The 24,340-nt window shown below is 39.3% G+C and overlaps 1 protein-coding gene across 1 annotated transcript in view; it reads right to left on the bottom strand.

The window, feature by feature from the left end:
* mcf2lb (mcf.2 cell line derived transforming sequence-like b) overlaps positions 1-24,340 on the bottom strand; it is a gene marked incomplete in the record, with an annotated part of 42,623 nt that overhangs the window by 6,082 nt on the left and 12,201 nt on the right. The window contains 20 exon segments of the mRNA XM_037686559.1: positions 2,235-2,360; positions 2,451-2,543; positions 2,633-2,725; positions 2,803-2,872; positions 2,960-3,075; positions 3,163-3,229; positions 3,347-3,414; positions 3,508-3,557; positions 6,720-6,879; positions 7,274-7,465; positions 7,548-7,739; positions 8,065-8,184; positions 8,279-8,393; positions 12,149-12,273; positions 12,387-12,536; positions 13,187-13,303; positions 14,025-14,144; positions 17,970-18,060; positions 21,443-21,557; positions 23,976-24,059. Of these exon segments, the coding sequence (XP_037542487.1) occupies positions 2,235-2,360; positions 2,451-2,543; positions 2,633-2,725; positions 2,803-2,872; positions 2,960-3,075; positions 3,163-3,229; positions 3,347-3,414; positions 3,508-3,557; positions 6,720-6,879; positions 7,274-7,465; positions 7,548-7,739; positions 8,065-8,184; positions 8,279-8,393; positions 12,149-12,273; positions 12,387-12,536; positions 13,187-13,303; positions 14,025-14,144; positions 17,970-18,060; positions 21,443-21,557; positions 23,976-24,059 (2,264 nt within the window).

Raw genomic sequence — 24,340 nt, 5'->3', positions numbered from 1 at the left:
TGTCCAAACGCTGAATGACCCTTGCATGAGGAGCTTACCCAGTTCACATGAAGGACCATCAGCCTAACAATGGATCATTAGCACACTGATGGCTGTTTACTGTTCACAGAGGGCTGAGTGATACTAGCAATCACAGCATTGTAAGAGGGGGACAGTTGAACCCGGAGGCCTCCACCCCTGTTTAATGATGGACGATTTCTTTTCACAAAGATGGCCTCCTTTACTCCTCTCTCAAACCATCGTTCCTCTCTGTCCAGGATCTTCATCCCTGAAAGAGTGACCGCTGGCCTGGAGATGAGGTAGACCGCAGAGTCCTGGCCTGATGATGTTGATCTTCTGTGCTGGTCCGTCCTTTTGGCCAGTGGCTGTTTAGTTATGCCATTTTTTACATCTTCTCGTGTGAACTTGATGTATTTATCCACAAAGTTGATGTGGTCAGTAAAATGTTGGACTTCCTGAGATTTGATTTTAACCCAGGTGTCATCAACATACCTGAACCAATGACTTGGTGGTGTCCCTGAAAAGGACGTCAAGGCTCTCTTTTCTACCTCCTCCATGTACAGGTTGGTAACAATAGGAGAAACTGGAGACCCCATAGCACACCCATGTTTCTGCCTATAATAATTGCTTCCCATGTTGACTGCAGGCACAGTTTCAAGAGTTGACACAGTTGTTTTGTGGAAATCGTGGTCCTGCTGCTCAGAGTGGTGTCTGATTTTAATCTTGAACTGACCACCTCTACTGCATCATCAACAGAAATGCACTCTTTATGTCAAAGACTGGTTCATCCCAAAGATCCAGTCCCCCGGCACAAACAGAGTAATGTTGTGTATGCTGTTCAGTGTCAGGAGGGTGATCAGTCTTACATCGGGGAAACTAAACAGCCACTGGCCAAAAGGATGGCCCAGCACAGAAGATCAACATCATCAGGCCAGGACTCTGTGGTCTACACTCATCTCCAGGCCAGCGGTCACTCTTTCAGGGATGAAGATGTTCACATCCTGGATAGAGAGGAACGATGGTTTGAGAGAGGAGTAAAGGAGGCCATCTTTGTGAAAAGAAATTGTCCATCATTAAACAAGGGTGGAGGCCTCCGGGTTCAACTGTCCCCCTCTTACAATGCTGTGATTGCTAGTATCACTCAGCCCTCTGTGAATAGTACACAGCCATCAGTGTGCTAATGATCCATTGTTAGGCTGATGGTCCTTCTTGAGCATGTGATCAGCTGGTTTTGGTTGTCAGCAGCAAAACTGGTTGATCCACTCTGAGAAGGTGCTATTTAAGAGACTGAGCTGAATACAGCACCTCAGACTGAGGAAGTCTCTCGGATGAGAGACGAAACGTTTCTACATTTTTTGTTGATTTGCTTTGTTTTGTTTTTTTGAATGTCCAGAGGACCAGATTTAACTTTTTTAGATTTTTCTACCTGGATTATTGAGCATGCATCAGGAAACGTAAAACTAGTACAAATATTTTTCAGTTTACGAGAATGGTATGAATTTATGGAAATTACATCTGAAATAGTTAAAGATTTTATTAAACTTCTTGAATTACAGTAGAAAGTTTACACCTAAACTGCATTCATATTTATATTTTCACCCACTGTGGCAGGCTTTATTGATACTTTATTTAAATTTTTACACATATTACATTTTCTACGAGTGTTTCCAGTCTCCAAATGAAAAAAAATATTCACATAGTTTCATATTTTATCATTTATGGAAGTGATCTGTTTGCATCATGATGAACAAATAACCATGATGCTGCACTTTCTGATGCAACAATGACTTTTATCAAACAGCCCTATTTTTACTTTATACTTAGACAAAGTGCTTTCTTGCTGGAAACAGAGAAAATACAACATTACTATGTATATATATATATATATATATATATATATAAAGCCCTTACCTGTCTGTTTGCATTCTTCTCAAAACAATCCAAGTTAAATAAACACATTACAGTACTTTTTGGACTATAAGGTGCACTTAAGATCCTTTAATTTTCTCAAAAATTGACATTGAGCCTTATAATCAGGTGCTCCTTATTTATTCATTCTGGTTGTGCTTACTGACCTCAAATCAATTTTATGTGGCTATTGTGAATGAGTTGAATAAAGTTTGACTTATCTGACTGTTTTGTTTTGCTTAATGCACCTATAGTCCAAAAAATATGGTACTTTTATGTTTTGTTTTTTTTTGAGTTAAGAAGCTTTAGACCTGTTTTAATCTCACCTCATATCCTGTGATAGCGATGAGGTGCATGGAGTCGTTGACAGCCTTGAGGATTCCCAAGATAGACGCCAATGCCTCTTGCAGGTCGCCAGTCCCGTCGCAGCCCTTACTGTACTTCAGCATTTCCTGTAGTCAGGAAAACCCAAATGGGAATCTCATATCAAGTATAGAAAAACACACAATTACTTCTGAAGAGTCCAACGAATGCATTCGTACCTTTAGCAGCAGCTGATATTTGGTAATCCTCTGAACCGGCTTCAGCAGATATGAATCTAAACCCAGCTTATGTTCCAGCTTTTTCTGACACTCCTGAAGAATCAAAAACGTAAAACTACGTCAGACAAAACCCAACGTTAAGCTGATTTATTAATGTTGTGTTGATTTGGAGGATTATTGACCTGGAAGAAGGCACAGTCTGAGCACTGCCTCCAAAGGCTCTCAGAGCGAGGCTTGTTGTGACAGTACTTCTCGTAGATCTGCAGGTCCGTCATCTGAGCCGTGCACAAAATGTAATGTTTTATTTTCTATATTTTTAAAGACAACAGCTCTTTGTTGTCTGTACACTCACCCTCTCCAGAAAGCACCGTCCGACTAACTCTGGACAGTCTGTGTACTGCTCCAACTCCCTCAGAAAAGTTCTGAAAAAACAAAGGATGGTGGGCTCGTTGAAAAAAGAAGCATTTTATGGGACTTTGCAAATGTCACTTGGTGGCAGGCTCTTTTACCTTTTATGAAAGTGGTAAATTTCTGTCATGTTGCCGAACAGAACCTCCTTTTTGTTTTGCAAATTTGCAGGAATAAGGTGAGACATTGCAGGGTTATCCATCTCGGAAGCGTATCCCTGTAATGACAACAAAATAAAAACATATTTCTAACACAGGTTAAAACAGACACCAGGCAGGAACCCATCGGTGGATTAGAGAAACACCTGTAGTACGCAGAGAAGCTCCTCCACGTAGGCTCTCTCAGTTTCCAGCAGCTCATTCATGACGTGGCTGCAGACACAACAAGAAGAAGGACTGAGCATGGAGCTATATATAATGAGCTAATGGTTTCCATCCAGCCCATCGGCTGTGAAATGTGATTACAGATGAAAGAGCTGCTGCGCTCACCGCCTGAGCACAGCCAGGTTCTCCTCCTCCTCTGACAGAGACGCATGTCTGCTGTTACCGTCTTCATTCTGACATTTCCACAAGGAAAGATAAATAAATCTGATCACTTTGATATTCCACAGACAAAAACGTGCAGCCATGAAAACCATCGTGATACATACTTTGTCACAGCTGTCGCAGAAGCCGTACTTCTCCTGCTGAGCTTTGCGCGCTGAGCGAGAAGAAACAACCACTTCAACGTTATTACACATGAGGAGAATGACTTCTTGGAATTTACATACATCAGATTGACCAGAAAAAGACCATTAAGGCTGTTACCAGAAAAAATGCAATAACCAGTGTCTGTGACAATGTGGGGACGTAAGGCATTGGAGGACACGACACTCAAGCATTTATTCAACATATCTTTTAATCAGTTCAAGGGCGTTTCTTCACAAGTTGTTTTTTCCCCAGCAGATCAATGTCAGACCTAATTCTGACAACGTGGCTTCAAAGACACAAAATATGTGTGCTTGACTTGCCTTAATAGCACCTAAAATAAGTGGCACTTAATAAGGAAGACAACAGAAGCCCTTTGAGAGGTGGACATCACAGACTCTTCTAACAAAAGAGCCACTAGGTTTTATAATTTCCAAATAACATTTTAAAAAAGGGAATGTAAAGTAAAAGTGAAAGAAAATGTACTCATTGAATGGACTGCTCTTTTTTCTGTCAATAAACACTATGATAAAAGCGGACATTGAAAATTACTACAGTATTTTTCACTCTATAAGTTGCAACTTTTTGCATACATTTGCAAGTCCTACGACTTATACACCGAAGCGACCAATATACGTTTTTTCCCCCCATATTTATATTTATAACCAATTGTTGACTTAGATCTGACGATTTCATTCATTCTGACATGGAAAATATTGAACACTACCATTTTCAGCCATTAGAGGGCCCTTGATTTATATGGCAGGCCAAGTGTCTCATTAACAGGTAAAAGTGTCTATTAATGAGACACTTGGCCTGCCATACCAAGCCACCTTCGTCTCCCTCTTGAACTCCTGGAGCAAACATCAGATCAGCGGCATCTTGCTGCACCGCCCAGGAGAAATGCAGCTGATTTGACCATTAAAGCGCATTTATTAAGGAAAATTTCAACAGAGACACACCTTTACTATAATGTCGAGCAAACAAATAATTGTTTTTAGGTGGTTATCTTGTTCAATTTGGAAGAAATGCACAGCGAGTCCTCCCTCTGCACGCTCCAGCAGCCGCAAATCAATTTTTGAAATGCAGCTGATTTGACCAATTAGTGTATTTATTACAGAAAAGTTAGACTGAGACAAACTTTTGCTATAATTTCGAGCAAACTAATTGTTTTTAAATGTTAATCTTGTTAAATTTTTGTTAAAGTCCTCCCGTGCACGCTCCCGTGGCCGCTATTTTTCAGCCAATCGATTTTTGGCACAACACCGGCCCACATGTTTGGGTGGTCAGCGGTGATGAATAATAGTTGAGACTAATATGGCGAAGTGACATATTTATGTTTTTTTTTTCCCCCCATTTTATTAGACATTTTTGGACTGATGTGACTTATACGGAGGTATGATGTGTACGGCAGAAAGTACGGTACATACAGTATAAAATGAAAAAACACGATACAAATAGTTGTGCTTTTAAAGCTATTTAAATAAAAAAAAGCTATTTGCACAAGCAATATGATTTGCACACATTTCTTTATGCAAATTAATCATTTTAGAAAAGATTAAAACTTGCATAATGGGTACATTTACAAAACCTACTCTTTTTGAAACTCTACTTTTAAATCAAAAAAAGTTAAATCTGGTCCTCTGGACATTTGCAGTACATTTGCAAACTGAGGTTTACCGCAAACCCACCCACACAGACCAGTATTTGCAGTTTGACTCCCATCACCCTTTGGAGCACAAGTTAGGAGTCATCAGGACTCTGTATCACAGAGCAGACAGCGTCCCCACTAGCTCAGGAGCCAGGCAGAAGGAGAAATCCCTCACAAGACAGGCTCTAGAGCAATGTGGATATCCTAACTGGGCCTTCCTAAAAGCAGAGAAGAAACCCAAACAGGACTCCAGTCAGCCAACAGGTGAAAAGGAGGAACCCAGACCCAGACCAGTGGTCATTCCATATGTTGAGGGAGTATCAGAGAAACTGAGACGTTTATTTTCTAAACATAACGTCCCAGTGGCTTTTAAACCCCAAAATACATTACGGCAAAGACTGGTTCATCCCAAAGATCCAGTCCCCCGGCACAAACAGAGTAATGTTGTGTATGCTGTTCAGTGTCAGGAGGGCTGTGATCAGTCTTACATCGGGGAAACAAAACAGCCACTGGCCAAAAGGATGGACCAGCACAGAAGATCAACATCATCAGGCCAGGACTCTGAGGTCTACACTCATCTCCAGGCCAGCGGTCACTCTTTCAGGGATGAAGATGTTCACATCATGGACAGAGAGGAACGATGGTTTGAGAGAGGAGTAAAGGAGGCCATCTTTGTGAAAAGAAACCGTCCATCATTAAACAGGGGTGGAGGCCTCCGGGTTCAACTGTCCCCCTCTTACAATGCTGTGATTGCTAGTATCACTCATCCCTCTGTGAACAGTAAACAGCCATCAGTGTGCTAATGATCCATTGTTAGGCTGATGGTCCTTCTTGAGCATGTGATCAGCTGGTTTTGGTTGTCAGCAGCAAAACTGGTTGATCCACCCTGAGACGGTGCTATTTAAGAGACTGAGCTGAAAACAGCACCTCAGACTGAGGAAGTCTCTCGGATGAGAGACGAAACGTTTCTACATTTTTTGTTGTTTTGCTTTGTTTTGGGTTTTTTTGAATGTCCAGAGGACCAGATTTAACTTTTTTTGATTTTTCTACCTGGATTATTGAGCATGCATCAGGATATCTACTTTTAAAACTAACAGATTACAGTGTCATAGATTATTTTCTAATTTCTTATTTGTATTATGATCCAATCTGCATTTGCATATTTGTTTCTTGTGCATGTATGATGCTGAGTAATAGTGTAGTTCGCTACTGTTGTAGCCAATAAGTATAGCAGATATAGGTTATAATATGAATAAATGTTTATCTAGAACAAAGAAACATAAAAGTAGCATTGCTTGAATGATGTCTTGCCAAAGTTTTAAACAGATTTTGCACAAAACACACTCAGAGAATGTGTTAGGAATGACTCATCTACTAACACAGCAAATTTGAGCCTTTTATTGGTAAAAACCAACTGAGTTATAGTAATTTTTGTATTTGCTAAGGTTGATTAGCCAAGCAAAGTAAAAACAGAGTATAAAACTCTGAAGGCTGGATTGTGTGTATGTTTGTGTGAAGACTCACCGGGTGAGTTTAGTGGCGACTTGATAAAAGCTTCGGGTCTCGGAGCGACCGGCTGCACCGGCCTCGTCTGTTTGGCCGCCAGCTTCTTGAGACTGACCATCCTCTTGTCAAACATCCCCTGCATGGACGCCTGCTTCTGGTAAACCTTCTCCACTTGGTCCTGGCATACAGAAAGCCATCACAGAGAAGTCATCAATAACCAAAGCTGTTTGTGGGGTTATTTAAGTCAGCACAGTCTTTAAATCAAACGAATGCTTGGAGTAAATTTACACATAACTGTATCTTGATACCTGAACTGAGGCGCTGATCACAGAGGAAATCACGTATTCAAGACGGATATCTTGCACACAGAAATTGTGACTGTTTTGTCTTAAAGATAGTTTATAATAAGCCATAAATTGCACAATTTCTCGTGTTTAACAATTTAATCAACAGGGGTCACCAGAGATTTAGCAAATGATCCATTTTCCAACACAAGTGTCTGAAAAAGTTTAATTTTAATGTCACTACTGAAACCAGCAGAGTCTGGATCCACATCATACTGGTTTCCTTACCCTGAACTGCTGGTTCAGCACCACTTCATAATCTGCCCAGATGGCACACAGGTCGGTCAGCTGATTCTGGCCGGCACTGTCCAGGTAATGCTCCAGCTCCTGCAAAGCCAGCTCCGCCCCCTCATGAGACTGACATTTATCCACTGGCTGAGATGCTAACAGATAAATACCATCATCAACCCATTTGGATGCCTGGAGAGAAGAGCAGAGGAGGATGAAATTATAAAAATGCAATCAGTAAGAGGCAGCTATGACTGATGTGTTGTCTTCTAACCTTTTCCAGTCGGTGGTGCAGCTCCATGGCTTTGAGCAGGTACTCCTTCTTGGTCTTCAGACTGCTGCTCACGTTCTCACTGATTTCTCTGAGCTCACTGCATTTGGGCTGAATGGAGTCCTCAGCATAGTGCGAGCTTTGGATCAGCTCTTGGCCTTCATGACACAATGTAGAAGCTCTGTCCAAAGCCTCCTGAACAGTCAAAACAGGAAAGAGTGGAGGTTTTCCAACATCTTTTCACTAATAATTTCCCTTTGAACTAGCATCTAAGATGAATTTAATCAATTTTTACTCAAGTTTCCATCAGTATTTTAAAGATGCTTGATGCAAATGTTTAACTCTTTAAAAGCAAACCACATTTGATAAATTATGAGCATATATGACCAATAATATATGGTAGCATAGCATATTTAACATGCAGTGTTCCCATTAAAAACAGTACAGAGTCTAAATAATGGTGTTGAGCCATTAACACTGTTTTAGGCCATGTCAACTTTAGGGGTCAGGGGTGACTTACACAGACTCGCTCTTCAAAGGCGGTGAGTTCACAGAAGATGTGATCTGCATGAGCAGGGCTAATCCCAACCTCAGAGAAGAGTCCAAGTTTCTCAGACACCTGATCCAGCAGAGCTCTCACCTGCAGCCAGAGGCACCAGTTGTAAAGTTTGCAGATCATGTCGACTAAAGTCTAGTGAATGAGGTTTCCTTTGAGGTGATCGGCTCCAGCTCACCTCTCTGTGGTTAAGCTCAAAGTGTCGCAGCTGGAGACACTGCTGCAGTTTGGTCTGATGTCTCACCCAGAACTCATCAAAAGCTCGTTCTGTTTCGTCCAGCTGAGACAACAGCCTGGTATAAAAAAACAACAACAGAGAAATACCTTAACATGAAACGACTACTGTGGACTTTAAGTTCAAGTTCAAATAGGTTTTATTATCGTTCGCATCACACGTAGTACATAAGGTGGAATTAAATTGTGTACACAGGGTCCCAGTCACATCCAACAACAGCAAAAATATAGTGTAAAAAGAAACAGTAATAAGGATCTAAGATATACACTAAGAAATATGCTAAACACTAATAGCGCAAAACAATACGCCGAACAACAGCAGCACGAACATGAGCTTGTGTGAGCAGATGAGTACTTTAAAGGGATGCTAACTAAATTACTCAATTAAATTATTATAAAAAAAAGAAACTGTCCAGATGACCTGACTGAAAAATACTGGATTGTATACCTGGATTATTGAGCATGGACTTTGTTGTTAACTAAATTATTACTTTTTATTTTTTATGTTTAGTTTTATGTTTATGTTTGTGCAGGTTATATGAGGTTAATGTCTGGGTTTCTCAGGATACAAACAGGGTTCTACTGCCGTCGTTCCTCATACGTGGTAGACAAGACAGGAATGACATGATATAAAAACTAGAGCAAGTCTGTTGGCTTTATTCTTTTTTTTTTCATTACATCTCTGCTAAGAATATGAGATGTTTTCTGTAAGAATGATGGATCTTTACATTTGATTAAGTATTTTTCTTTTAATTTATAGCAACTATCAAGCTCACATTACTAAAACAGTGTTAAATATATATTAGTCCCCAACTGGGTGGAAATCCCAGGGTGGTCGGGTGGGTCTGGACCCCACAATTTTGGAAAAATAAATATTGGCCCCCAAAATAAATCGTTTGAAAAAAATATAATTTTAAAGAAAATAAAGAAAATAATTCATTCCCATCATTATTTACAAAGTATAAACAATGTATTTATGCCTTTCATAAATTTTTCCCCTCCCCCCCCATCAACCTAACAATAGTTTGGTCCATTGAACCCTGACAAGAGGGGAGTGCACATAAACTCTAAAAAGAGTTTGTTGTGATCACGTTTCCTGTGGCACAACGTGTAATTTGACTAAAGCGAGGGAGAATGGGGTTTGAGCCTTAATATGAACCCAGAATATTTCTTGTAATTCTACTGAAACCAAATTATTTTAGCTTTTTGCAGAGCACAACCGTAATATTTCTATAATGTTTAAAGGGAGTAGGAATGATAGAACTGCCCATAATTTATATTGACTGATGCCACAATAAATAAAACAGTGTCTGAAGAATATTTTCGTTTGATTTAGTGGATTTATTTGTTCGATGTTTGTCTTCTGATTGTTAACATGTTGTATATATTTAGAGATTTAAAATCTTGTAAAACTTTTACAGATCAGTAATTCATTGACCTCAAAAAGTAATTCAAGCCAAATTACTGTACAAAGTATTTTTTGCTGTATAAGTCACAGTTTTTTTTTTTGCATAAATTAGCATGCCCTGCGACTTATACAGTGAAGTGACATACTTATGTTTTTTCCCTACATATTTATAAACCAATTTTTGGCTGAGATCTGACGATTTCATTCATTTTGACATGGAAAATATGGAACACTACCATTTTGAGCCACTAGAGGGCCCTAGACTAATATGGCAAGCCAAGTGTCTCATTAAAAAGTAAAAGCAGCTATTAATGAGACACTTGGCTTGCCATACAAAGCCACCTTTATCTTGCTCCAGAACTCCTGGAGCAAACGTCAAATCAGCTGCATTTTGCCGCAACGCCCAGGTGAAATGCAGCTGATTTAATCATTAAAGTGCATTTAGTAAGGAAAAGTTCAACTGAGACACACCTTTACTATAGTTTCAAGCAAACAAACAATTGTTTTTAAGTGTTAATCTTGTTAAATTCTTGTTAAAGTCCTCCCGTGCGCACTCCCGCAGTTGCCATTTGGCAGCCAATCAATTTTTGGCACAACACCGGCCCACATTTCCGAGTTATCAGTGGTGACGCGTAACAGAGCGACGCATCAGCAGTGATGCATAATAGATGTAACTTATACAGCGAAGCAACATATTTATGTTCTTTTTTTAAACTTTATTAGACATTTTTGGACTGATACGACTTATACGTTGGTATGACATGTATGGTGGCTAATACGGTAAATTTCTATCTTCAGCGTGATTCTAAACAGTCTTTAAGCTGAAGCAAACTAAACACATATTTGATGTACATTCTCTCCATTATTCCCCTGAAAAGTGGGCAAATTAAAAATCTTGACTGTGGCAGAGTTTTTGTTTATACATTTCCATGACATCTGAACACTGAATAAGTCTCTCTTTGGTCGTGGTTTCTTTTTAATTTTGGACTTTGTTATTGTGTATGGATGCAGGTCAGATATTAGCAACTTGTTCTTATAGTTTAAATGATTTTTTTTTCTTTTTATAAAAAAAAGAAGAAGCTTTTGTTGAAAGTCACATGACTGCGTGACCCGGAAGCTGAATTAAGTGCCTTAAAGAGACAATAAATTATAACTTGTCTACCTGCCAACACAGTAACAAATGTTTACATTTAATTTTGTTTCACAACAGTTTATGTTACTGTATCTTTTTTCATTCAACCTTTATTTAAGCAGGTTAGTCTCAATGAGCCACGAGGACTCATTTAAAAGAGAGACCTGAAAAGACCACCACACCTATAGGTGCAACATTGAGAGTCTGCTGACAGGCTGCATCACAGGGTGGTATGGGAACTGCAGAGCCAGAGAGCACTACAGAGGGTGGTGCAAACAGCAGAGGACATCACTGGTAGCTGTCTCCACACCATCCAGGACATCTACCACAGCTGATGTCTGCGTAAAGCACGCAGCATCATTAAGGACCACACCCACCCAGCACAAGGACTCTTCCGTCTAATACCCTCAGGCAGACAGTACAGGAGTCTGCCATCACGTACAAAAAGACTAAAGGACAGCTATTACCCACAAGCTGTCAGATTACTGTACTCTTGATAAATAACACTGAACAATTGGCAATAACTGCATCAAACCACATCTGTGACAACTAATATGTTTATTGCTGCTGAATTATGTGCCACTCCCTTGCCATCATAATTCATCTCAATGTTACTCACTACCTGTGCAATAATCTGTCACACAACCTGATATAAATATATATCATGTGCATTTTAGCTTATATTGCTCCCTGTAAAATATTTATACTACTTCATCCTACTTGCACTGTTATATTCTACCATGTTGGCGTTTATTTCTTTTGGACCTTGTAAATATTATATTTCTTTTTCACTTTTTGGTACTTTATTTTGCACAGTTATTGCATGCTTTAGTATTTCGTGTTCGTTTTAGCGAGTCGACTCAGTTCTTCTCATCCTGAACATTTCACTGCATTGTTGACCTTGTGTTGATCTGCATATGAAAAATAAACCTAAATCTATCATTGTGTTCAAGCTGAATTGTAGTGTTCCCAAGTGTTATTAATTAATTATGATGAGTAAATGAACAAGTCATCATAGGGTGCATACTGCTTCATTTTAATCAGCCTACAATTAAACTTAAAAAGATTTTTTCACTTGGTATATTTTAGTAAAAACAAACGCACAGTTTGTAATTGTTTTATGAACGTAACTTTGACCAACATTATAACTTCTATTACCACCACATTTTTATTCTCTGTTTTTGTATGAAGATTAGCTCATGTATATGAAAGTATTTAAAGCTGTTTGTGTTCTTGTACTGTCCTGCTGTTGTGCCTGAGCTCGTGCGACTAACCTTTGAACTGTGGCTAAGTTCTCCAGTTCGTCCTGGTTCATGTTGTGGTCGGGGTCTCTCATTATGGGTTCATTGATGCTCTCCAGCAATCGGCTGCCTTGACCCAAAGCCACCAGTATGTCCTCCTTTAAAGGCATGCACAGACACTTTTATAATTCCTAGTGCATGCATTAGTTGTACACTATAAATTCACAAAGAGAAGAAGCAGAGGAATGTGCATGTATACTAACAGGAATACCTTCATCTTGTCTCTCTTGCTGGTGTGTGTGCTCCTCAGGACAGTGATGGTCTGGATTTCTTTTGGGAGTTCAGTTTCTGCCAGTTCAGTCCCAAATGACTGCAAGGTCTGTGCTGTTTTCTTCACCATCAGTGCAAAGCCTTCAATAGCCTGAAGAACACAAAGATTACTGAGATTTCCAGCAGTCATGCTCATCAAAAAATAAAGATTTTAAGCGATTTAACTCTTGGACCTTTTGTTATTACTTAAAACAGAACACTTATGGGTTCGCGATTTTATTTGAACTTCTAAATGTATTCTTTTGAAGTAAGGCAGTCCACTTCAATTCACCCAACTTTTCTGGCCTTTATAATAGAAGATGAGGTGCAAAAATACTGCACAAACAAAAGGTTGCCATTAGAGAGGCAAATAAACACCAGTCAGAAAGCAGGACTGTAAGTGAGTCTAGAAAAGCTCTGAAATGAGGAGTTTACAGCCTGATTGTCACATATATTCAGAGACCACAGCAATTATTAAAAACAGCCAAGTAAAAAGTCATTATGAAGCTAAAGAAAAATGTTTTGAACTATCATACGTACTGAATTTTAAACCAGCAGTAGAGAAAATAAATGATCTGTTACTCCAGTTTGAGACTATTTAAGAACTTGAGTATGTCCTTTAACTACTGTAATTTAACGAATCATAAATAATACACAAGAGAAAGGAATGCATGTATTGTATGCATTCTTTTCTAAGTAGTAAAGAGTTCCCTTTGGTCACTGCACAATATTGTCTGTGTGTGTGTGCATGTGTGTTCATACAGTGCGGTGTGAGATCCACTTCTCATGACAGTACCGCTGCGTTCCCCCGAGTTCCCGAGTCAGCTGTGTTCGGTCGACATATGAGTGCAGCTCAGATATGGAGCTCAGCATTATCACCTGAGGGAGGAACGTCCACGTCATGTGATCATAAAAACATTTACTGTGAGTTATGTGAGAGAAAGAAATTCTGGTAATATATAGAACGAAAAACCCTGACCTAACCTTCTACTCTGGCTCTCGCTCAAGACAGCCGCTCCTGCTCTCCCTCCCCCTGTTCTCCCTTTCCTCCTGCTTCTGCTCTCTGTGTGTCTCGGAGCTCCTGGTACACACCTCCCGAACTAAAAATACCATTATGGATCTGATGAGATGAACTTTTGACGAAATCGACAAAATCTGGACCAAGAAAGTTCCAGCGGGGCTCAAGGCCGACAAGAAACAAACAGTCTGCCTGAAGAAATTCAACAATTGTGGCTTATCTGAATCTGACTCCCCCGTTTGGCCTCGGATACAATGTGAAGAAATCGCTTTTGTAATACCACTATCTATCCTTATGGTTCTTCCCTTTTTCTATCTAAAAGTATTCTGATAAAGAATAAGGTGCCACACTTTTTAGCAGCAGTAATGTGCACTCCATCCATCTTTCTGACGACTGTACGAATAATCTCACTGTATTTCAGTACAATGATAATAAGGCTTATTCTGATTCTGATTCTGATATAGAAGCAACAAATACATTTTCTATAAAAATGCGTTCTGAAATCTTTGTCTGAGGGTTTGATTAAGAGAAGCAACATAAAGAAGAAAGATTCATTACATTATAGAAATAGATTACACGTACCGGCACCTTCATCTTGAACTCATCCTTGTTGAACTTGAAAAGGATGTCTGAGATTGTGCGCTGCAGGAGGGTGGTGGGCCTCAGAACCAGAACTAGCTGCAGGTTCCCGGGGAAGGAGCCCTGAAATTACAAATAGGATGAAGAAAATCCATTAATAACACAACAACAACAACAACAACACAAATAGGCTCCTCCTACTTCCTCATTACACATCCACTGAAACATGGCCTGTTGCCTCATTTGCTCTTTTTGCTTTAAATGGATTTTAATTGAAAACTGGTTCAATCATTTGTGATGAGCCTTGTGGAAACAGTAAGGAAAGCAGGAGCGACACTTTTAAACACCTATTTGAAATATCCTCAATACGGATCATAGGGCAAAAGACTACAGTCGGTAACAGTTATCTAAAAAAAAAACTTAAAAAAAAAAAAAGATCTGTAAATAAAGGGTTACAGCACATGATATTTTTTAACGATCTAACAACTATTAAATGGTGCAATTGTTTTGTTAATCATTATATATATATATATATATTTACATATACATACAAGTTAAAACCACTTTGACAGTTAGGCCAGCTGGACCAATAACCAAAAAAAAAACTAATTAAAATGTCATGGCTGACACTCACTGACAGACTGCTGTGAAAGCAGCTGGATGACGGCTGAAGGGAAGACACTTATCTCCCCTCCCAAAGCACTGCTATTGGTAACGCAGCTTTAATTAGCTAATGACCTAAATGGGTGGCTCGACTGATTGGCCCTCCAACCCAGCCGGGGAGGGGAGTGCCGGTGTAAGCAGAAGTGATGGTCAATCCACTGTTAATATAAATCTCTTGGGGAAAAGCACGTTGAGCAGAATGAATAAATCAACCTGTTTGTCCTTACTCATCTACTGGAAGGAAAAGATAAGTGAAATGAAAAGGGGCTTTTGCCATCTGGCAAACAAAACCTAAAATCTGTAGATCAGCTTTTTTAAATTATTATTTTGAATTTTGGGTGAGTAAAGGGGAGGGGGATCAAAGGGGGTAGGTCTATTGTTTGGTGCATCTATGATTAATAACTCTATGACTTTGGCAGTATTGTGCACTAAAATGTGAGGATGCTCTGCAAGTCTGACAATGGTTTGATATTTGAACAATGATATTTTAATTAAAATTTGAATAACAATTTCAAACTAATTTCACTTCTTTGTTGTAACAATATACCATCAATAATTGTCTTGAACCACTTTTAAAGAAGAACCCATGCATTTATGACCCATAATTTACATATTCTCAAGGATTTTTTTTGTTTTTAAGCTAAGGACTAGTAGTTTCATATTATGGATACATTTGCAGTTACAACAAAAACATATCACATTTGGCTTTGTAAATGTGCAATGTAAGATGCTTGGCTCTACAAGAATTAGATTTTATTTTCATGGTCTGCTTGCTTTTTATTGTTTAGAAATGGTAGACAGAGAGAATACCATGGCCCCAAATAAAAAAGACCACCTTGAGGGAGCAACAGAATGACTGGAGATCATTAGAACCAGTTCAGAAGCACTTTTTGTCCAGCCACATGACTTCCTTTGTAACCACACTGACCTACATTCATAAACACAACCGAAAATAATTCATAAACACATTCAGTGGCACTGACAAACTCACACTAAACTCATTTTGTAGGCAGAAACAAACATTTTAATTCACACAGCCTAATATCTATATAGAAACTGAACATCTCAACTAAAAGCTTCTTCATGTTGTTAACAAAAAGCCTGTCTGAAATACTTGAAGCAGGAGTATCGGTGCCCGTCAACCCATCAAATCCGCCTTATGGGATTAAAAAAAGCTTAATTTAATTAGAAATGACTGAGTGGTTTTGCTCTAATATCCAATATTCAGCTCCAGTTACCTCATTTTTTTTTAGTTTTGATGAAGGACTTGACTTTTTTTATTTTGTATGCTTAAAGAAAACTAAATATTACAAATGGATTTTTGATCTCCATAGAAAATCTGTAAATTGCAAACATGTTTTGTTTCCAGTATCATCAGCGAAATTCTGCAATGGGAGGTAACAAAAGCTTCCCCACTTTATAAAGACAAGTTTACATTTTCCCAAAAAATACATTAGAAACCCGTGTTCTTATTAACGCTCATCGTTTAATCACCAAAAAGCACCAAACTCTGCTGCCAAAGCTTCAACAGGCATCATGAGACACAGACAAACCAGACTGTGGCTCACTGTTCACACAAAACAACCTGGAGCAGCTGAACAAAACCAGTGAAGGTGTTTTATGTTTATATAGTTATTCACATGTTTGAGACTGATGGAGCTACCTGCCGCAAAAGACACAGAAATTAGAGATAAATCTAAAAGTTAGGGGGAGAATTAATTAATTATTATTGCCAACAAGGAAGCAAAAGTATCTCTTTTTTGCAAATGCATGCAGCGGGTGGTTACACAGCTGAAAAAAACAAACAACCTAACAAGTTATAAGCATGTTAGAGTAACTGATTAGTCTAAATTGTCACTAGATGTGAGTAGAGCTGTCATTTCTAACCCGGGCCTGAAACCCAGGCCTGAAGCCCGGCCTGGCCCGACCCGAATTTGGACTGGGCCGGACCATAATAATGTGCTGGATGGGCGGACCGGGTCGGTGTTGGGCTTTTGATTGCGTAGGCGAATGTGCACGTCTGACAATCCAAATATATGGCAACATGGTTTGCCATACATTCAAATTATATGGCAACATGGCTTGCCATACTACATCACCAGCCACACGCGGCCATTTGACTACAAGCTGACCAGCCTTGAAAGAGGTACAAAAGAGTTCAGTTAAGCTTCCGATGGGACTATACTGCCAGGAAGTGATTCATCGCCCAAATGTACGTTCATTTAGCAGCTGCACTCAGTGGACGCGAAGCGGCCCATGACCCAAACAGGTGAAAACCCAAAGCAGACATGTCAGAGCAGGGTCCTTGTCTGAATAATGCAGAATGCAGGCAGAAACAGGGATTTAATGCACTTTCAATTCAATTCAATTCAGTTTATTTATATAGCGCCAAGTCACAACAAAGTTGTCTCAGGGCACTTTACAGAAACATTCACATACATAAAAGCCAATTAGTAAAGTTCTCTATCTAAGGAATTTGATGGCCTTGATGGCCATGAAAGGACAAACACCCCCTCAGCTCCGATCTTCTGCTCCTTTTATTCAGCCACGAGCGTCCGCCGACCGTTAATAACTATTTAAGCAGTCAAAGCTTAATTAAAAATATTGGGTTTTTTTCTGGGTTCGGACCTGTAATTACTGGTAATTCATCGGGTCGGGTGGGGTTCGGAAATTATGGCTACGGACTTGGGCTGGGTCAGGTCAGATTTTTTAGGCCCAAATGCAACTCTAATTGTGAGTGGGAGTGCAAGTGTTTGTCTTGTGATAGACCTTAAGACCTGTCCATTGTGTACCTGGCCCCACAATGACTGCTAGAGATAGGCACCAGCTCCCCCTCAACCCTGCACAAAGCGAGTAAAGGAAATGGATGGATGAAGTTACTCATTAAACTGTGTCTGCTGGGGGGTCCTTAATTAATCTGAGTTTAGATTATCTACTTATTTAGTTAATTTAATCTCTAAACCAGACAGTGAATTAATCAATTTGATGCAGAAATAGTTCAATTAAAATGAAGGTGTCCACACAAATGATAAATATTTGATTTACAGTGTCTTTATTTTCTGCTACTATAGAAACACACAGTGAAGAAGGTGAAGACAAAACACTTCAAGATCAGTTTAGTGGGAGTGACAATGGTGACGTTGCTCAACATGTCCCCCCCCCAGGCGTGAGGCGTGAAGGGTCATTTCACACCAGCAGCTGATTAAATTTCTGTCACTGTTTAACTGATGTTGACACTGAAATTCAGACAGATTATCGGAGCTGCAGACACACAGGCCAACTTACTGCAATGCGAAGTAGTGTCCCCTTGACAGCCGCCCATCGGTCTTGCCTGCGATCGATGACCAAGATGAAACCCAAGTCTGTAGATGACAAGCTGGGAAACAAAAAATGAGAAAATATGTTCAACACAATCAAAGAAAACATCCGAAGAAGTCAATATACCCATCAGCTTGAGGCTTGAGTGATGAAAAATTTAAAGACCACGGAAGAAATCATTGATTTTGGCCGTTGAAGTCTTCAGAGGAGAGAAACGTGGATATTCTTGGTGGATAAAACAATTAATAAAGTAAAAGAAAGAAAAACGGGTCCTTTGTGACACAGAAGCTTGCACACAGCTTGCTGCTTTGTTATGCAACTCCTTATCTTTGTTTAGCAGCTGGTGTCTTCTACAGAAAGAGATGCTGTGACGCTCCTCCAGAGTTCTTGATCAGCCTCAAAGCATTACATTTGTCTGTGTGGCTCCCATTCTGCTGCTGTCCCAGAAGAGAACATATGTAGTCCACCAGATCCCTCCTGAAACCATGATGCACATACAGCACAGGTGTAAAAAAAGCCTCTCAGCTCTGCTTTACCTATTCACAGAAAACAATCCCTTAAACCCTCAATCATGTGTCCACCAATGTAACAATCAACTACACCAGGGTGGAACAACAGTCAGTCCATGACAGAAAGGAGGAGGTGAAAAGGAGAATCCCAGCACACAATGCTGTTTATGTCAGAGAAGCCAAATACTCCAGACCATAAAGGAATTGAGCATGTGCACCCCCATGTGCTGCTCATACAAGTTAACCAATGAGAGACCAAGAGCCGCTAGGAGTCCAGCCAATTGAAACATGGCTGCAAAGCAACGAGCAGCTATAATAGCCAATCAGCAGAGAGTATCAGAGATATGAGGTTTCTTTTGCTAAGCAATACCTCAGTAAAATTCCTCTGTGTACATTTCCAGACACAGCTATCTTTTTCTTTTGCTTCTTTCCTCCATTTTTTTATATTTTATGATCTCTTTCATCCCTGTTTTACGACATTCTACTTGACGTATACCAGTGCTGAACCTTTAAAAGCACAAACTGCTTCATATTGCTGCTGCTGAAGAAAAGGAGGGGGGTGGAGCAGAACAAAACATTTGCTTCCAGTGCATTTATTATAGCTGACGTGCAAGGAAGGTTTTTGCAGAATACATAGAATCAGACGTTATGATTTTGGTCCTGTGCTATTACTATATTATAACCAACACATTTTCAGTTAGAACATTATTTATCTGTTCTGTCTAATGGTAGTGGCTCATATAGATTTGACCAAGCTGTTATAGACCCCTACAGACAGGCTGTGATGCACAGGGGTAATTTAGATCTTTTGAAGTAGGGTTCAGTGGAAAGATTATGAACAAATTATATTTTCCCTGTTGTAGATATCTCTATGAACAACTTCTGTTTAGAGAAACGTTGTTTAATTCTGACCAGACTCATGAAAAGGTTGGAGCAGGATCAAAACCAAAGTGTGGTTCATGAAGATGTGTTGTAATTATCTGGAGCTGCAGTTATTTGTGGTGCAGCAGTGTGCATTTTGTGAAAAATAATGATGATTGGAATTAATGTGTGTGTAGCTGTGCACCTGGAGTTGCAAAAAGCTTTGTCCGACGGCGCTGCAAGAGAAAGACACAAAACCTGCTACACCCACTCTCATCTGTCGTGCTCAGCAGAGCATAAATGAGTGTGCTGGATATTAACATTTCATTCTGTCCAGATATCTTGGTGCTTGTCTTTAACATTTAAAGGAGTCAGCATAATTTTTGTGCACAATCACACATGAAGGAAGCCACGAACATAACAAAAACATGTACAGATGGAGAAATTGTGCTTTGCAGGGACACAACTGTATTTGCTGGAACACTTATCAGGTCATCAGGTCACTTTTCCAAAACTAAAAGGATTAAGTACGTCCCAACAATCAGTGTACAAAGAGTAAATCTTAATGTGTAGTACGACTATATATAAATATATAACTTGTTGCTAATTACAGCAACATCTGGAGTTACTTATTAACACAGACTTTGTCCAGAAGGAGAACAGTTAAAATTGTTCACATCTGCAGTGCTGCCATCTGTGTGTGTGTATGTGTGGGTGTAGACATAACTCTTAGTAAGCTTAGTAAATAAGTAAATACCATGCATTCACTTTGTTATTAACTATTTAAAGTAAAATACATTAAGCAACCCCGGTTTGTATCCGGGTCACGGCACCAACTGTTAAAGATGGGAGCTGGCCGCGGGCCACCGGATCCGGAAACTCACTCCAGCCCACGTCTTTACCCCCGGCTCGAACCTCCCTCAGAAGTGGCAACTATACTAATCAATAAATCAAGGAAATGTCAATTAAGTTTTATCAATTATATTAAAAAAGGCAGGAGAAGATTACAGTTTTACACCGCTGGACTCTTCGGACCATGTCACGCGTACACAGACCCAGAAGAGCCCTGAAGTCCCGTGTCATCACTAATTTATGGGGTCCTATGACTCCTCATTTCTCAGAAGGGGAGCTCAGTCTATCAGTGTATGAGGGGGCGTGACTAAGTGTGGTCTTATGTGTACTGACGTGTTAGGAAAAATATGAGACGGTGCTTCAAAGCCTCCCTACGTGATGTGGCAAGCAGATTAAACTCTTTATTGACAGATATTGAAATCCCAGGGAGACTCTCTCAAGAGTTTGCTGGCTCAGTTTAACCCAGTCAGAACCGGGTCATAATTTCATTATAATCCCATCTCTGAGCAGATCAAATCCATAGGACCAGTCTAAATAGGAACTATCTTGACAACTAAAAATCAAGTAATATACCTACTTTGTTTTATCTAAATGCACTCAAACACATGTCAGTCTGTGGAAGCAAGCGTTGATGTGAGTTACAGCGTTTTCTTCACACAGAGCTCTGCTGAGCTGTCTGAATGCATTATTCAGATTCAGCTGGTCCATCTCACTGCAGTTTCTATTTTTACTCACTTTGCAGGATGCAAGAAGGACAGCACAGACATGAACATCAACAAACTGAAGAGCTCTACTCAGTATGAAGATACAGTATATAAAAAATGACAAATGTTTTTTATGTGAAATAATAGTCTGATATATTTAACTTCCCTCACTCATCTTGTCTGATAATTGTGTACAAAAACTGAACTGATGATTAATGAACATTTTAACTATTGAATTAATACAAGAATCAAAATCCTTATTTTACACATGAATTTGGAAATCCATCGCCACCTACAAGTATTTTTATTTTTAAAAGGGAAATTTGTCGAATCCTTTACTACTTTTGTTTTAAATTATTTAAGCTGCGTGTCTTATTTCTTTCATTAATATATCTTCCAAAAACCTAAACGGATAACAGACAATGACAAGAAGTAAGAAATTAAAGAATAAATAGGCATACAAGGAGCGACAAGCTCAGACTGATGTATGGATTCAACAACAAGGTGTTCTTACCTGGGCACACTGGTCAGGTAGGTCAGGACATTGTTAAACTCTCTGTCTGTGATTTCACCAAATGCAGGGAATTCTGGGAATACAATAATTGGACTGCCATTATCTCCTCTACCACCTAAAAAAATATAAAAAAGATAAAGTTAAAAATTAAAAAAACTTATATGAACATAATTTATTGTGTGTAAATCTTTTAACCTTTCTCTTGTCTAAAACAAGGCAACAGTGTCAGATTCAAAACACAACATTTCTAACAAACAAAACATTGAAACTATCATATTGGTCTCAGTGTTCATCAGTCAGGGGGTTCTGATTATGAATTTATATATAAAAAAACTGATTAATTACAGTAAAAAGTCAAAAGAATCAGCAGCCACAAGGAGGCAGCAACGTGAGAGGTGGATTCAAATCAAACAAAAAACATAAAGCATAAAGACCTACTTTATCTGACAGCTACAGGTTAGTACTCTTTTTACACAAAGCTGTTTTCTTTGATTGTAATAAACTGCAAATAAAGCATGTCTTAAAGACATAAAATTTGGATGACCATTAATTTTCTGCTTTTAAGTTTAGACAAGACAGGTTTTGGCTTTGGACCTGAGCATGTTAGGTATAAACTTTGCAGTCTTTCACTTTCTCTGGATGGCATTAATTTGGCCTCTAGTTCTAAAGTTAATAATCTTGGTGTTATTTTTGATCAGGACATGTCTTTTAACCCCCATATTAAAAACTTTACCAGGACTGCGTTCCTCCACCTGCATAATATCACTAAAATTAGAAACATCTTGTCTAAAAGGGATTCAGACAACTGATCATTGCATTTATCACATCTACGTTGGACTATTGCAATTGTTTATTATCTGGGTGTCCAAAAACTTCTTTAAAAAGTCTCTAGCTGATCCAAAATGCTGCTGCCAGAGTTTTAATGAGAGTTGATAGAAGAGATCATATCTCTTCAGTTTTAGCTTCTCTCCATTGGCTCCCTGTCAAATCCAGAATTGAATTTAAAATCTTACTTCTAACCTACAAAGCTCTCAACAACCTAGCTCCATCTTATATTACAGATCTTATTGTTCCATATTTTCCTAACAGAGCACTTTGCTCTCAGACTGGGTTTACTTGTGGTTCTTAGAGTTTCCAAAAACAGAATGGGAGGAAGATCTTTCAGTTATCAGGCTCCTCTCTTGTGGAACCAACTTCCAGTTTCTGTCCGTGAGGCTGACACGTTGTCCAGTTTTAAGACTGGGATTAAAACTTTCCTTTTTGATAAATCCTATAGTTAGGGTTGGCTTGGGTTTCTGGAGCTATCCTTTAGTTATGCTGCTATATGCTTAGACTGCTGGAGAACAAACTGGCCACATTTCTTCACTCTGCTCTGTCTTTACTTAACTGCTTTGTATTTGTAATTTTTTCTATCCTTGACGTGCATTTTTTGTCTTTCTTCCAATAGAGGGTACACCTGCACCTGCACCTGGACCTGCCATTCTGTGTTTGTTTGTCTCTCCTTCCTGTTCCTCTCAAACCCAACCAGTCAAAGCAGATGGCCGCTTGTCCTGAGCCTGGTTCAGCTGGAGGTTTCTTTCTGTTAAAAGGTAGTTTTTCCTTTCCACTGTTGCCTTTGTGTTTGCTCAGGATGGGAGACTGTGACAAAATGAGGATTCAACACAACCTGCTGCTTCCTTAAATGGAGAACTTTTACTAACTGGCTTTTGCATGTATGCAAATGCTTTTGAACAGTGTCCTGAGACAACTTCCGTTGTGATTTGGTGCTACAGTTTATAATCTGCTAATGTGCATCTTAAGAAATGTTTGATCCAATTTTACAGGCAGATGCCAGGAAAGTTGATTCTTGTTTAAAACACATGCACACTTAAAAGTTGACCTCCTCTTCCCTTTTTTAGGAGCAAACACATTTTATTATCTGCTCATGGATGTAAAATACAGGCATGAAGTCATTACTTTGGTAACAAATACAAAATGTTAAATTTAAAATGAAATACAAGAGCAGACAACAAAAGTGAAAATAAAATAATTTCGAGAGAGATGCTGCTGCTTGCACACAGCACCTGTTATTGACCTTCATATTCTTACCTACAAAGTAAACACACCATCTCTCTCCCTGCATGTAACAGCTGCTCTGTCAGCCCATGTGACCAGAATATCAATCTGCCTGCCTTTTCTTTTCTCGTCACCATAGCAACAGCAAGTGCACCGTCATGGCTTCAACGTCTGCCTGAATTCTACAAAATGTTTCCAGACTCTTCTGCACCCACAAGGTCGCTGTGCAGAAAGAGCAGTTCAAAAAATGCAGTAGTTGTGTTAAACTTAAAGCTTATGGACAATATTTAGAGACGTTTCAGCGATATATATTTTATCAGCTAATTGACAGCAGGTACGCCAGCGACGATCTGAAGAGGAAAAGAACTGATTTGAATAGCAAATATTAACTGTGGAAAAAAAAACTGTATATAGGAACTATGCAAATTTGGACCAGTTATAATCCAAGTGATGGTGTCAGGGAATATGAAAGTGTTACCTGAAAGGAAGGCAAACTGCTTTCTGAGATCAGCCTTGATGTCGGCCGCGTGGGGAGGATTCATATCCAGCTGCATGATCTCATCTGAAGAAAGGAAACAAATACAAACATCATTCAAGCATTGATGAAGCATTACATATTGCAAAATAACTTTTCATGCGAAGCAAATTCAGATGATTGTGTCAAAGCAATTTACAAGTGCACTGTATTTTTCGCCCCATAAGTCGTAGTTTTTTTGCACAATTTGCATTCCCTGCGACTTATGCGCCAAAGCGACATCCATCCATCCGTTATCTTTACCCTTTATTCCATTTTGGGTCATGGGGGTCGCTGGTGTCCATGTCCAGCAATCACTGTGCGAAGGG

The sequence above is a fragment of the Nematolebias whitei genome, chromosome 13, assembly GCF_014905685.2.
Source record: "Nematolebias whitei isolate Nwh7 chromosome 13, NemWhi1, whole genome shotgun sequence".
NCBI lineage: Eukaryota > Metazoa > Chordata > Actinopteri > Cyprinodontiformes > Rivulidae > Nematolebias > Nematolebias whitei.
The sequence above is the reverse complement of the archived record's forward strand: the minus strand, read 5'-3'. Positions and strand labels throughout refer to the sequence as shown.